The 14,943-nt window shown below is 40.6% G+C and overlaps 1 protein-coding gene across 5 annotated transcripts in view; it reads left to right on the plus strand.

Moving 5' to 3' along the window:
- CREBBP (CREB binding lysine acetyltransferase) overlaps positions 1–14,943 on the plus strand; it is a 97,848-nt gene that overhangs the window by 35,775 nt on the left and 47,130 nt on the right. For all 5 annotated transcript variants that reach the window (XM_074841433.1, XM_074841434.1, XM_074841432.1 and 2 more), the window contains 3 exons: positions 329–505; positions 10,551–10,800; positions 11,327–11,440. In XM_074841433.1, coding sequence (XP_074697534.1) covers positions 329–505; positions 10,551–10,800; positions 11,327–11,440 — 541 coding nt within the window. The remainder of the gene's footprint in view (positions 1–328; positions 506–10,550; positions 10,801–11,326; positions 11,441–14,943) is intronic.

Below are 14,943 nucleotides of genomic sequence, written 5' to 3' on the forward strand. Positions count from 1 at the left end.
GGTTTTCAAAAGTTTTTGCAGTGCTGGAAAAAGTAATTTCTGTCAATGCAGATTGGGAAGGATAATCTTGTTTTCTCCTTCGCATTTGTACAGTGATGTTGTAAGTTGAATTGCAAGACTTCAGACACACACAGCTGTGTAAATTTGTAAAATCCTTTTCAAAAATTTAATTTACATTTGATTAAAGTTGAGAATTTAATATTGAGCAACTTAAACTGGAATTTGGTCTCTGTGAATGCAGAGATGGATATTTGACATATGTCTTCTTTTTTTTTAATGTCCCTTCGGAATCAAGGAAATTATAATAATTTCATTCATTCTTTTCCAGATGGGAATGACAGGTAACACTAGTCCCTTTGGGCAGCCTTTCAGTCAAACTGGAGGGCAGCAGATGGGAGCTACAGGAGTGAATCCTCAGTTACCAAACAAGCCAGGCATGGCGAATAGTTTGTCTCCCTTTCCTGCCGACATCAAGAGTACTCCTGTCACCAGTGTGCCAAACATGGTGAGTTGTACCTGCCTGTTTCCCTTATTCATTATGTCTTGCTAGTGCGTGCTAAATTCTTGGGTGATGCGGCTTTTGCAGCATTACTGGACGACTGCTCCACGGTCATTTAAACATTAGAGTTGCCCCACGGTTGCTCATCACCGCTGCAGTGCATGCAGAAAGTTCGTGTACGTTTTTATGCAGTAACTTTCTAAGCAATCACAGTGTTTTGTTATAAGAATCGCGTTACATCCTTTCATTTTGTCTGCTACACTTAGTTCCAAACCAGATGAAAATGTCTTCTCTGTAAGTGCTGTTTGTAGGTATAAGTTCGTAAATCAATTAGAATGTGTTGGATACATCATCAGCTTCCTGAAACTAAATAGTACCTTTCATATCCTTTGAATCTAATACGGTAAACACCCCACATGCTTCTCAGTTTATATTGTGCATGACTTGCAGCTCGCAAGCCCATGAAGAGAATTCTTATTAGGATACCTTGCCCAAGTTTGTAGTGTTCTGTTTACTAGAGTTTTCTTAATAAAGTGAAATTAAATATTCCCATTTGTCTCAGTATGTCTGCGTATTAATCAAACTGCTTGTGTTGTTTCTATGGAAACTCCAGCTTGTTGCATTTTATATTCTTAGACATGATAGCAGTTACTATAGAAACTTGTAAAACCTTCCGTAAGATGCAAATTGCTTATTTTTTAATTTAACTAGAAAAGCAGCTATTTTTTGGCACAAGCAATGCTTGTCTTTCCATCAGTGAGTTTGCTACCTGCCTATCACTAATAAGGCTATATATGAGAGGGAACAGGATGTAATAAACTTCCTCTTTTCTCCTGATTTTAGAGGACCACTTCCTAATTTTCCCTTAGTTACACTGTGGAATCTTTGTTTAATATCATCTGTCATTTACTGCTTGTGATTATGGAAAGGAGCTGGTGACTAGGATTAAGACCATGTTTAGAATGCGACTTACACTCATGCAGAAGATTTGTAAAAGACAATTTGCTGTGTGACTATCCTAATTTTGTTTTTAAAATACTTTTAAGTTTGGATCAGGTGTAAAGCAAATGAATTATTGCCCTGATTCTGCAGAGAACCTGCAAATCTGGCCAAAGTGCTGTATTCATCTCAGGGACTGGATGATTCTGAAGCCTAATTTTGTGCTCATTTAAATGTCAGGTTTTGGGAAGCCTAAATCTTAATGTACTTGCTTACTAGTGTAGGATGTAATGGCAGATACTCAGCTGGAATAAAGGCATTTGCTATCAAGGCTTGTCCAGTGATGGGGAAGAAGTGAAAGAAAAAACTTTCAGTTTCCTTTTTCCTGTCTTGTCCAAGAGATACTATCAATTGCCATTTCTTTAAAATGTCAAAAATACCAGTTTTCTGAGAGAACAATCAAAACCATCTTTCTTTGTTTCTCAGCTGTCAAAAGCTTTGTATCTCCAATATATCTTTTTCTCTCTCAAGCCAATACAGAGAGTAATGGTCATTTCAGCCAATAGACATCTGTACTGTTGAGCCAAAAGGTCTCAGCCCTGCCTATGGATCATGTGGTGGTTAGAGTCTGATTGTGGTGCTGATGGGGGTGGAACTTTCATCTTTAAAAACTGAAGTTTTCATCTAAACATTTTTATTGCAAAGCCAAGAATTTAGAAGGAAATGTCAGACTTGTTAAATTTTAACCTTTACTTGGCAGCAGTGGGTAAGGCAGTGTAATTATTTGGTAATAGTACATACATGGCCATATGCTATTCCTTCCACAGGGACTATGCTTGATTCAGCATACAATATGAACAGTGCCCTCTGAAAGAGCATATAGTCAACATTTTGTTCTATTTTTGCTGCTCAGTGCGTAGCTGTGGGCCTTGTTGACTGTATGTAGTAATATATTTCACTCAGCCAGTCTTTCCAAATGGTCTTTTCTGTGGCAGTCATCACTGGAGCGGGCATATACTTTAAATTAGTGAATTTTCACAGCACCTCTCTGACATAAAGGTGTGTTGCCCCAGTTCTAAACATGAGGCTGAGAGGGACAAAGAGAGTTAAGACTGGAAGAATCTGCTGACTCTGAGCTTGAGGTTTGTAGGCTCTGGCTTGCTAAAGCCTTCCTTATTTTATATGTTAAGACATTATCTGAGGATAAAATAACATTCACATTAATAAGATGTGTGGTCCCATAACTCATGGCAGTGATGTCTGTCTCACATTGGGCAACTGAAATATGACCCAAATAGCACTTGTGAAAAGTTGCTTCTGACAGAGGCAGCTCCCCAGAGCAGAGCTGCAGTGTTTGAACTATTACACCATGCTTTCTTGCTGCAATCCCTTCGCCTTTTGCTATGTCCTATGATGCTTTAGGACCCTAGAGATGGCGGTTTGATTTAATGTATTTGGCCTTGTGCGTGGTCTGCTGGAGACGTGGTCTATCCTGTTTCCTGAAAGGGACAGGAGTGAAGTGGAAAAGGGTACAGCGTTATGTTACCATTATCAGAAATGAACCTGTGGAGGATCAGCTCAGACTCCATTTACTACAGCAAGCAAAAGACCAACTACATCTTTTTAAAAGACCTCCAGGGTTTTTTGAGAGATGATTGGAACCACATATCTTGCTAAACCAGCCCTCTATACTATCCTTATCTTAAAGGGCCCTGAAAGTACTATTCCCTGTGAATGAAAACATTGGTTATACGTGGCATGTCTGAGGCGAGAAACCAGGTTCCAGCAAGACGTTAAACACCTTGGTTACCACTATCTAAATAAGAGAAGGGAAAATAGAAAGGTTTGGCCATTGTCTTAAGACCACTTAGTCCTGAAAAGCAAGACATTTTGTAAATACTCCTTTCAATCTTTTGCCTTTCTCTATCACCTTGCATGTACACTACGAAAGTAAAGCAAAAGATGAGTTCTTAACCCACCTTATTCCGAGCATCATTATGTGTGGCACCCTGTCCCAAACACTGACCAGGAATTTTCCCACTGCCAGGAATAACCCTCACACTGGCAGCCAGCAGAAACCTCTGCTGCAGCAGTGGATTTTCTTAAATCCAAATTCAGGCTACCACTCTCCTGAGAACAACACACTGTCTTCCCTCCCCGCCTCCCAAATGAAGTGGTTCTCAGAAGCGTCAGTTCATTGCATCTTCCAGCTCTTGTTCCAAGCATGACCTTACACTAGACCCTGAGAAGCATGTTTGGTTTAATCCCTTTTAACTAGGAAAGAAGTAACAAACCTTGTGGTATTAAAATTATTAAAAGGTCAGCATTAAGGTATTAATTTTCAGTGCCGGATGGATGGATGGATTGTTTGGTTTGTTTTCCTGGGTCCGAACAACGTATTAACTTTTGCTTTGTCTGACTGTTACAGAATACAATCAGTTTTCTGTACAGAATGGGCAGCTTGAAATCTTGAGTGAATGACTTGTTTCCAAAAGAAAGATGTTGCTTCTGACGCTCTTGGAAGTTTTGGTGACACGCTATTGAGATTCAGTGTCACATAAATTGTTCGATGCAGGATTGGCAGTGCTCTGCTGCAGTGAGATCATACAAAATCTCTGGACTGTGGAAGTGAGCCACGCGCTGCACTTTGGCACTCAGTGCAGTGTGCAGCCTGTATGGAAGCCAGGAGCCTCTTGTCTTTGGAGTACACAGACTCTGGGATGTGCTGTCAGTGGGGAGAACCCTGTTAGACTTTTCGATCAGACTTGCTGAGGCTTTGCAGTGTCTGCAGTGCTACATATTCCAACAGTGCTGATGCTTCATGGACATACCAGTAAATCCAGTATTTCTACATGGGATAGGAGTATAATATATGAAGTTTGGATTCCAGACAACAGCTTGGTTTCACAGTTATCCTTATGACCAGCAGATGGAGTTGAGAGAATATTACTTTTTGGGAGCAAAGGAAATTGTTTCTCCTTAGTTCTATTGACTTCAAATTGGAGTGGCACATATTCTCTTGCATTTTTTTCCCAATCTCTTAGTAAACTACATCTCAAGTTTTCTGTTGCATTCTTCCTTGTTTCTCTGTTTCTTTTTATGTCCTTTGGGTTTCTTTATTAACAGATTTTTATCAGAAGAGAGGAAAACAATGACTGGGGGGTGAGGATGTCGTAGGTGTGCCTTTCTGCAGACCTCCTAGAGAGAGGAAGAAAGCTTTTTAACTGGGAGACCAGGTTTAATTAGAACAAGTAGAACTGTAGCTACTTAAAATAGACAACTCATATTTTCTTCTAGAGACCAGAAATAAAGGGCTTTATAAAAAATCTCTATTGTGTCCTTACAGTGAGGAAGGCCTGCTTCCTTAACCTTTCAGTGATTTTTTTTTTTTCTTTTTTTTTTTTTTTCTCTCTTGCAGCAGACTCAGTCTTTTCACTGTGGGAAAGGTGTGTGACTGTTGCCCCAGAGGCATGCTGTGTGCCTGCTTGCCGCTCTCAGCAGCAGTCTCCCAGTCTCTGGTGGGCTTGCTGTTTGCTATGCTCACCTTTCCTGTGCCTGCCCTGACCTGCACTCTGAAAGTCTCGCTTTCCCAGACATGCTCACTCCTCTTCCTCAAGAGAATCCCACCTTATTTGAAGTGGAGCAGCAGCCTAGCACACAGCTGGGAAAAGCTCTTGTCCATGTTGCTTAGCTGTGGTCTTCTAAAGGAAAAGATCTTAATAACCTGGGAACAAATCTAACAGATAATGTCCAGTGCCAGAGAAACTGTGTTATGTTGGGAGCAAAGTAGGCTTCCCTATTCTGTCTTAGTGCCAGAAGGTTCATCCTGGGAATATGTATTGCTTTGAAAGGTGGAACATTTTAATTTTTGCACCATCCATAAATAATGGTGCCAGACTGGCAAAAGCGAGCTGAAAAAGAGGATCTGCTGTTTCCCCAGCACTCTGGCTCATGTTCCACTCTCTCATCCTCCATATATGAATATATGTGGTGGAGAATATTTTACTCACTTCCAGCAGTTGAGGTGAAGTACTCCATAGCCAGCACTCTGACAGCATGGCTTTCCTTCACTTAAAACTTGTCATTTGTCTGTTATCCACAGATTGGGATTTTTAATGTTGATCGTTCCACAGTCTGTTTTATCACCCAGTAAATTCTATATAAAGCTTTCTTAAAATTTTGTTCACTTAATTTCCTGTATGTGAGAGCTGGACTGTCTGCAGATTCCTATATCAAGCTTTGTTCCTTTTTGTTGCTTTGAAACACTTTTTCATTATGTGTTTCTTGTCATTTGCTGGTCCTTCAAATCAGAAAGCTCATAAAGACAAGGAGATAAAACTCCAAAAGTGTATCCTTAAGAAAGATGCTGATCCAGCCTTGATTCCCAGCAGAGTCAACTGTATAATATTGAGGCATTTGCTGATTTTCAAAGAAAACTCTTTTGGCAATTAAAAGCCAAGTGCATTGAGGGCACTCCCTAGTACCCACTATTCAAGTTCATTCTATGGAATGACCATAGGAGCCTTCTCACCTTCTGTGGTTGCCATGGGCTTGCGAGGCTCACTCCCCAGGACCAGCTTCAGAGGTGGAAGTTACACTCCATAGTGGTAAGTGGAAGTTGGAAGATGAAAATACTCCTCTTCACTATTGACATGAAAACTTTGCCTGTAGCCATGTCAGTGCCAGAGCTTTGAAATAAATGTTAGGCTCTGAACATATTCTTTGTGTTAAGACTGTGCATCATGTCGACTTTGTATGCGGGAGCTGACAGCATCACCTTTCCTTTCTTCTCATTTGTAGCTGCATTTCAAGCTCTCAGATTGGTGCTACTAACAGGCTAACATAATTTCTTGCCACTCAAGTCAATCTCTCTTCCGAGAGCATGACCACCCTCTGAGTCTGTGTCTGGTTCAGGAAGCCTTTTTTTCCCCCCCCCTCTCAAGTCTTCTGTCTACCATACGGACTCAGATTCTGATTCTTTCTGATAGTTGAATGAGAAAATGCAGCACTGCAGGGTTATTGGGCACAAATGGAAGTGCTTGTGGTTGCAGTACTTCCACTGGTGTCAGCCTGTTCTGTGTGTGCATGGACTTCTCGAACCAAAGCTGGCCTTCAGATTCCTGGTGTCAGAAGGATCCTTCCTGTATGGATAGGACCAGGCTGTTCAGACCACGCCTGTTCACAGTACCCGGTGGAACCAGAGAAACCACCATCCACATAGAGAATATCAGAGTGAATTGCAAGAAGTATGAACTGGTTCTGTGTCGCTTTCACGGTGAAGCTCTGGTAGTCACTGGAGAAAGCCTGGCTTCATTAAGTGACTGCACTGAGAAACGTGCCTCCTTCCTTCATGTCATCAGATAGCTGCTGCCTGAGCTCTTGTTGCAGTTTTGTGACAGAACAGTGCATCCTGGGTTGTTCAGAGCTGGTTCAATGCTTCTTAGAACATTTCTGCAATTCCTGTTTGCAGGAAGGGCTTCTTTCAATCTTAATGTAAATGTGCAGGGTACATGATTGGAGTTGATCACACTGTGAATACTTAATTCAGATAGAAGTGTTGCTAATCGAAAGCATTCTTCAAGATTTACAGTTCATGCATATATCCACTTTATGCCCACTATCCTTTCTCTGAAAGGGACCCTCAAGATCATGCTTTAAGCCTCTGATTGAAGGGGAACTGATGAGGTTTGGGTGCGTTTCACCTTCTGTACTCGTGCATGAGTAAAGGTGAGATGCAGCCTTGCTCTCTGCAGATACAGGGTTGGTTTTTTTAAATGTTAATTGATAGACTGGATATGCCCGTAATGTAAATGCACATGTGGATGACATGTTGAAAATTTCTTGTCACTAGTAAACAACATCCCTTGTCTAGTCTGAGATGTCAACCGACTGAGAAACCCCAAGTGCCACCTGCCTTCTGGTTAGGGTGAGGGAAAGTCCATAAAACAAACAACTGTATCAAAATAGTAATCCTTTGTGGCAGTGGATTCTTAATTATCTTACTAAGGCCCACCTTTGATTACAAACCTGTCCTAAAGAACTAAAAGGCATTGTTTAAATGCAGGATTTGTCCCAGTTCAGTGATTCCAGAAAGTGGCTTTCTGTTATCAGGGAGAAGGGAAGAACACGGAAATAAAAAGAAATTATGGAAGAGGAAATGTACTTTTAAAACATATATGGAAGCTAGGATGACACTTGAGTTCTGAGTCAGGTTGTTTACGTGTTGAAAGATTACCAGTGCTACTGAAATTGGTGCCTACTTTTATAAGAAAGGGTACATAGTGTTTGCTCTTGACAATGTTGAGTGCCTTTGATGAATATAAACATATCAAAACATGGAGGATTACTGGTCATCTCATTAGAGTAAAACCGCCACGGAGCTTTGTGTCCATCCAAGTCCATGAAGATGAGATACTTGTGCATCTCTGCTGCCCAGAAGCACGGGAAGTTTTTGCTCTTCAGAGTGGGGACAGGGTAGAACTATCTTCCTTTATGAATATATGGTTTCCATAATTTTAAATTATATTAATAGCTGCTTTATAAGTGTTGTATTACTCTTCCTAGAAAACTGGTTAATGAAGCTACCATGTCTGCCAGAGATTGTAGCAGACTTTCAACCCCTGATCTGTTTGTTCTGTTTATGGTGGAGCTCAGCAAGGGAGAAAGAGAAGCAAAACTATCTTTTTTTCCCCTCCTGTATCCGACCATTGAAGCATTTATTTTAATTGTGGGAGCAGAAGTGTCTGAATTTCCTACCTCATCAAGAAAATTGTTAGTCATTCAGGTGAAGCAGCGTGAAGCCTCCCGCTCATTCTGGAGTGGAATGATTTCTGTGGTTGATGGAGGATTTTTGCACACCTTTGGTGTGACTGCAGTGCACTAACATATCTCTGGTTTTGAACTGGTTCTGCAGACCGCTGTTCTTAAAAGACAAACTAATAGGGAAGAGATCAACTTTCTCAAACAGTCAACAGTCTTGAAAGTGAGATAGATGGTGCAAAGAGCATCCATTGTATTTGCAGGTTTAGGACTTCACAACATTGAAATAGTGACCAACATAACTCTAGAGCTTAGGCAATATTTGGAGTTCTTTTTTCATGCCTACCTGCAGACACTGTCATCTGGACCGAGACTGCTTGTTCTTTTGACTACTAATCCACGATTCTGCTTTTTTGTTACTTGATCTTCAAGAAATCCTTTAGGGTCAGGACATCTGTGCTGATACAGCTGTAGTCCTGTCTGTTAACTGGTGGGGTAGTAACAAAAGGAGAACTTTGGCTTGGGAAACAGTTCTTTGACTGGGATGAAAACATCGCTTCCAACAAAATTTTCTTTGGCATGATCTCTGTATTTTTCAGTAGATTGTCTGAACTAATTGTTTCCTATTTGTGACCCAAGAATTCTTTAAGCAAAACCTGTCTGCTCTTGTGGATTTCTTCACAGAAGAAGTGGAAGACTTAATTTCAGCAGCATGTACTGGGAGCATAAGTGGAGGGGTTTCCTTCACCCTGTTTACTCTTATTGCTCTTTTTCTTGCAAGCTCAAGACAAGCAGATGCAGAACTTCTTCTTTGTTTAAGACTTACTATAAACACTACCAGAGGCAGAGTCCCCACCTCCTTCATCAAATATCAGTCATTGTGTTTTCTATTTGATCTTGTGTGCTTCGTTCTCCACAAGAAAGGTAGCTCTTTAAAACCTGACGTGCGGGTGGCAAAGCTGAGGACAAGGCTTGCTGCTGGAGCAGTGAGAACGTGTGACAGGGAACTTTTTGTTGACCAAAGAAAATGAGGTTTTTTGCTGTTATGTGCTCTGTTTTGTAGGCTGTGGAATTTTCTGGGGAGTCCTTCTCGAAGGTCAAAAGTAGAGCAGGCTACAAATGGTGTATTCTGTCACTTAAGTGTGATTTTCCATAAATGTAATAAGCAGGCTTTGGCCAGTAGTTCTGTAGACAGCACTGAACTATTTCCTCTGTTACCTCCCCAGTATAATCCTGTTCTTCCTATATTCTATTTATAAGTGGGTTTAGTGGCTGATTTTCCTTAGGTAGCTTGGAAGTTGGTGAGCTTTTCTGTGATAACCTATTTTCATAGTGCATAGTGAAAGTGATTCTTGGGACAGTTTCATGTTTGTCCATGAGATTAATTCAGGCTACAAATCACAGGGATTTAAGCATTTTTGCAGTCCCAGTTCTGCTCCTGCTAGTGGAGTCGTTGCAGGCTGTAGATGTGTTTAATTCTGAAAATTGGGTTTCTATGTATGTTGTCCTTCAGAGGTCCAAGAAGGTAGTAGAAAAGCTTCTACATCTGTGCTGAAGCAATGACATGTTAAGGAAGCTATTTGTCTTCTGTACTGCTATCAGTTATGTCTTAAACTGAAGATCTCTGGGCACACAGGCTCTGTCAGGCAGGGCTCGAGCATTGGTACAGAGTGTGTTGGTAAAGAATGGATGCTGGGAATAAACCAGCAGATTTTACAAGCTGATACAACCTAGCATCATGCTGTAGTTAACTCAGTTCACTTCAGTAGACATAATGCAGTCCAGATTTAGATGGACCTTTCTGGGAGAAAACTGTATACATCTTACCTTGGAAATTTTCTCTGTGAAAGGAGTATCAACACTCACTCGTGAGCAGAAAGGCTAATTCAGGCTTGGAAAATCAGTTCTACATATTACTGTAATATATAGAGACAGTCATATAATTTTGACTGTCTTCTACCATTGGACTCCTCTTTATGTTGGGGACAAGAGACTAGGATTGAAGTGTGTAAGACCTATAATGTAAAATATAATACTAAACAGACTTGAATTCCACTTCCAAGTGTGGCAAAAGCTCATTCCCGTTGGAATTATGATCTGTCTAATAAACAGAAGATTTTTGGATGGCTTGTTACTGTAAATGTCTCAGCAGAGGAACCTCTCAATCCATTTTTGCTGTTCCATGGTTAGAATAGAAATGTTTGAGAGTGCTGCAGAGGCTGGCAATAATAATCCTTGTAGCCAGTCATAGCAGAATGCTTGGCAAATACTCTTGTGACACTCAAATTACTATATAAGATTAAGATCAGAATTGAGACTTGCAAACATGATGCTAATCTATCTGTTCTCTCAGTCCCAGATGCAAACCCAAGTACAACAAGTGGGGATTGTACCGACGCAGGCAATGGCAACTGGACCAACAGCAGATCCAGAGAAGCGCAAACTGATCCAGCAGCAGTTGGTTTTGCTGCTTCACGCTCACAAATGTCAGAGGCGTGAGCAAGCAAATGGAGAGGTGCGGGCCTGTGCTCTCCCACACTGTCGAACCATGAAAAACGTCCTCAACCACATGACACACTGTCAAGCTGGGAAGGCCTGTCAAGGTGAGAGCAGGTTGCTGAAGCTACTCTTGCAAATGAGCTGTGTAAGGTTTCTTGCGTATTTGTCAGCAGTGTTTCTCTTCTTGTCAAGAAGATCCCTATACCTGGCACAAATGAGTGCCAAAACTGGTTATTTAATTAAACAGCTGCTCCCTTTTTCATTATCTTTGCTCGGTTTCCATTTCTGATCTCTTTGCAGTTGTCAGTTTAGAAAACAGAATGCAATATTTGCCCTTTAGAAGTAGGATGGTACCACTGTAGCCTTGCAATGTCTTTTTCATCTCCTCAGTTGTATAAAGATTGTGATATATCTACCGTGTCTTTATCTTAGATTTTATTTCTAGTTTCCTGCATTTGTTATGGCATTATTGGTGGGTCCCAAAAAATGTTAGTTGTGCTTAGCTGTGTTTAGTTATATGTACAGTATTGCTTATAAAGGAGAAAGAATAGAGTTGCTCTAAAAAATGAGTTAATTCAAAACCAGTTAATCAGGGAGCGACCTTAATTCTATTGCTTTTCCCTGTTACAGTTGCTCATTGTGCATCTTCAAGACAAATCATCTCCCACTGGAAGAATTGTACTCGGCACGACTGTCCTGTGTGCCTTCCTCTGAAAAACGCCAGTGACAAAAGAAACCAACAACGTAAGTAGTCGTTCTGCTGCTGTCACAATGGAATGATACTGTTAACATAAAGTCGATCAAATGTGCAGTGTAGGAATAAACTTTGACAGTGTCCCAGCAAACTTAATAACTGTTTAATCTGGTATAAGGATGAATATATTAGTGAATTCTCCTTTTCATTAAATACAGTTTGTTACTTAAATACACAATAATTGAAAAGGGAAGGTCTCAGATCAAGTACATAACTGTTTTTAAAGGATGTGGCAAATTCTAACTGTTTTTTTATTGTGAGGCAGGTCACTAGTTTGCAATTATTATGAAGTTTTGGATGTAGGTAGGGTTTTGGGGAAGATATTAGCTACTTCATTATTTTTCTTGCTTCTAGAAACAACTTAATATACTAGTGATTAAGAATAATCAAAAATTTTTGTAAAAAAACCCCGAATTATTGTACACAAAAGGATCTAGTCTGGGTGTCTTAATCATTACGTGTAACTAATGCTGGTATAGACTAGCTGAAGCTCTGCAGATCATAGTGATGTTGTCCATGCCTGGCTCTTATAATAGTGTAGCTGTTACTGATGCTTGGGGGCAGTCAGTTTCTAGTGCATTGCTTCCCTCTTGCTCTGAAACAGAAAATAATGAACCTATATTAGTGGGTTTGCTACTCATCAAACCCTTTTAAAAGATGCCAAGGTAGAACATTTTACAGCATAGATGCAGCAGTTCTGGAAGTCTTAAGTAATGTTATGCCTACATGTATTTAAATAAGGGTTAAGAAGTGGAAAATAGCTGGAGGACTTGTGAAACTTGTACATTTGAATTGTGTTGGAAGCATTCTGCTAATTTCCATTTAGGCTGAGACTGCAGTGAGGAACACTAATAAACCTTGGAGGACAGAGAAGAGCTCCTAGGTTAGGTGAGATTAAGGCAGATGAGAGAGTAGCTGGTAAAACTCTACAAATTATCCATTGAGCTTGTCCTCATGGTTTCAGGGGAAGGATTCTTTTTTCCCCTCCAAAACTGAAAAAAATTATAGAGCTACTTAGAGGTAAGGATTTTGTTTACCCAGGAGAAGTTTGGTAAAATGAAAATAAGATACATCTTGTGTGTTGAAAGTAGTAATTTGTTGCAAGTGATCAGTTATGTCTGGCCTTTGAAAAAGGTGTTGAAAGCTTTGCCTTTTAATATGACATGGTCCATTTGTGCATAACATCCTTATTACACAGTTGCTATCAAAGTGCTAACAACATCTAGCAGAACAGAATTGTTTTTTTCAATACAAGCTGCTGTAGAAAAGTAGTTTGTGCAGTATTTGCTTTTATGTCATTGATACAACTTATCAAAAGAGAAGGCACTTGAACAAAAACAGTCCTTAAAAATAATTTTACGGGATCAAATTAGGGTGTTGTTTGAATGTAACAATTATAATGGTTAAGTGTAGGGTTGGTCTCTCCTCTTGCATGCAGGGGAGATAGATATGAAATCCCCATCTTCAATTAATCAATAATCCAGTGGTAATAACCATGAAAATTTGTAATTTAGTATGCTGAGGTGCAAGGCTCTTTTGTTCTGGGTTATGTCTCTGAGTCATACACGTAACACCTTGTGGTTTGTTTGAAGGTAGAAGATGAACACTAGATATGTAATAAAGGATACCTCTTTTTAGGCATTCAAAAACATTTGTGAAATTGTTTACATTAATATGTGCATTTAAAAACACTGTGCCTGATCAGGTGAAAACTAAGGTATGTTAGTTTGAGATTTGAAGAAAATGTTGGCAGTCTTAGGAATAAATGACCATAACATCTAGTAAACAGGGGGAGTGAGGGTGGGAGGGAGTCTGCATATGGCAGAATATGATGAGAACATTTAGAAAGGGATAAAGAAAAAAAGTAGTGACCCTTGTTGCTTTTGTCAGGCTGCTGTCCTTACAGAATGAGTGACCACCTGATGGTCATTAAAGACTTTGAGTCCTAGAATCTTCCTTCCTGTGCTCATGCCTGTTTTATCATTGTTACTTCAAGTCCTGTTGTATCTGTGCTGGACTTTCAAACAGCTCCTTCAGAGTGTGCTGATCTTCTAGAAAGTTCTGCGGTTCAGCACTTCTGAAACATTGCAGTGTGGTGGCTTGCTTCCACCCTTCCCATGCGCAGTGGTTCATGTGCTTTTTGTAGTGATCTATTCCTGCTTCTTGAGGGATTTGCATGCTGCAAAAAGTCCTGGGGTTGAGGTTATTACCATGGAGCTGTTTCTTTACAGGTATCTGTCCTGGTTTTGGCTGGAAAAGAGCTAATTGTTTTTTCTTCGTAGTAGCTAGAGTAGTGCTGTGTTTTGGATTCAGTATGGAATTTGGTATGAGAAGAATGTTGATAATGCACTGATGTTTTTACTTGTTGCTAAAAAAATCAAGGACTTTTCAACTTCCCGTGGCCTCCTAGTGCGCAGGTGCACAAGAAGCTGGGAGGGAGCAGAGCTAGAGCACCAGACCCAAACTGGCCAGTGGAAAATTCCACATCATGTAACGTCATGCCTAGTATATAAATGAGGGTTGGCCGGAAAGCTCAGTCTCTTTTCCGGGGTTGTGATTTCGGGATCTTCTCTTCTCTGGGATCGCTAGCCAGGAACGGGCTGGGCATCGGTCAGCAGGTGGTGAGCAATCACATTGTGCATTACTTGTTTGTTTTTTCTATTACTACAATTATCTTTTTTTAAAAAAAAAAAAAATCAATTATTAAATTGTTTTTAATCTCAACCTGCAAGCCTCCTTACCTTTACCCCTCCAGTTCTCATTCCTGGGGTTGGGGAGGGTGGGTGAGTGGCTGCGTAGTGTTTGCTGGCTGGGTTTAAACCACGACAGTATCTTACTCCATGTTTTAGTGTTTAGATTCTTTGCAAGGAACATCTATCTGTGCCAGGTTTCATTTGTACAGCTTTTTTCCCTTCTTTTTTCTAAGTAATCTTGAACTGTCTCTTATTGTAATTGTTGATAGTAACATGTCTTGTTAATAGGACATATTGGGACAAGTTTAAAATTTCTGTTCCACAGGACTTTTACTGTGTATATCATGTATATCTCTGGGAGGGTAGGGGGAAACTGCAAAACAAATATTATTTTGCACATTAAGCTTTTCTTTTGAATAGGCCAGTGACTCCTGTGTTTTGAAGTAATGACTTGAAATTTGGTTGAAATGTTTTGGGGTTGGAGAGTTGTTTTTGTTAGGAAGTACTTCTTGCTCCCTGCTGAGCTCACCACAATTTCAGTTGAGTGAGCGTGTTTGGTTTGCTTGGCAAGGGGGGGGCGGGGGCGCGGGGGGGGGGGGGGGCTGGGGGGGCACTACAGAGGACTTCTGCAAGAAGCTGCTAGAAGCTTCCCCTGTGTCCGACAGAGCCAAGGCCAGCCGGCTCCAAGACGGACCTGCCGTTGGCCAAGGCCGTCAGCAATGGTGATAAGGTCTCTGTGATAACATATTTAAGAAAGGGGGGGAAAAAAATGGGGGAGAGCAATTGCAGCGGGAGAGAGG

This window comes from Strix aluco, chromosome 15, assembly GCF_031877795.1.
Source record: "Strix aluco isolate bStrAlu1 chromosome 15, bStrAlu1.hap1, whole genome shotgun sequence".
In the NCBI taxonomy this organism is placed as follows: Eukaryota; Metazoa; Chordata; class Aves; order Strigiformes; family Strigidae; genus Strix; species Strix aluco.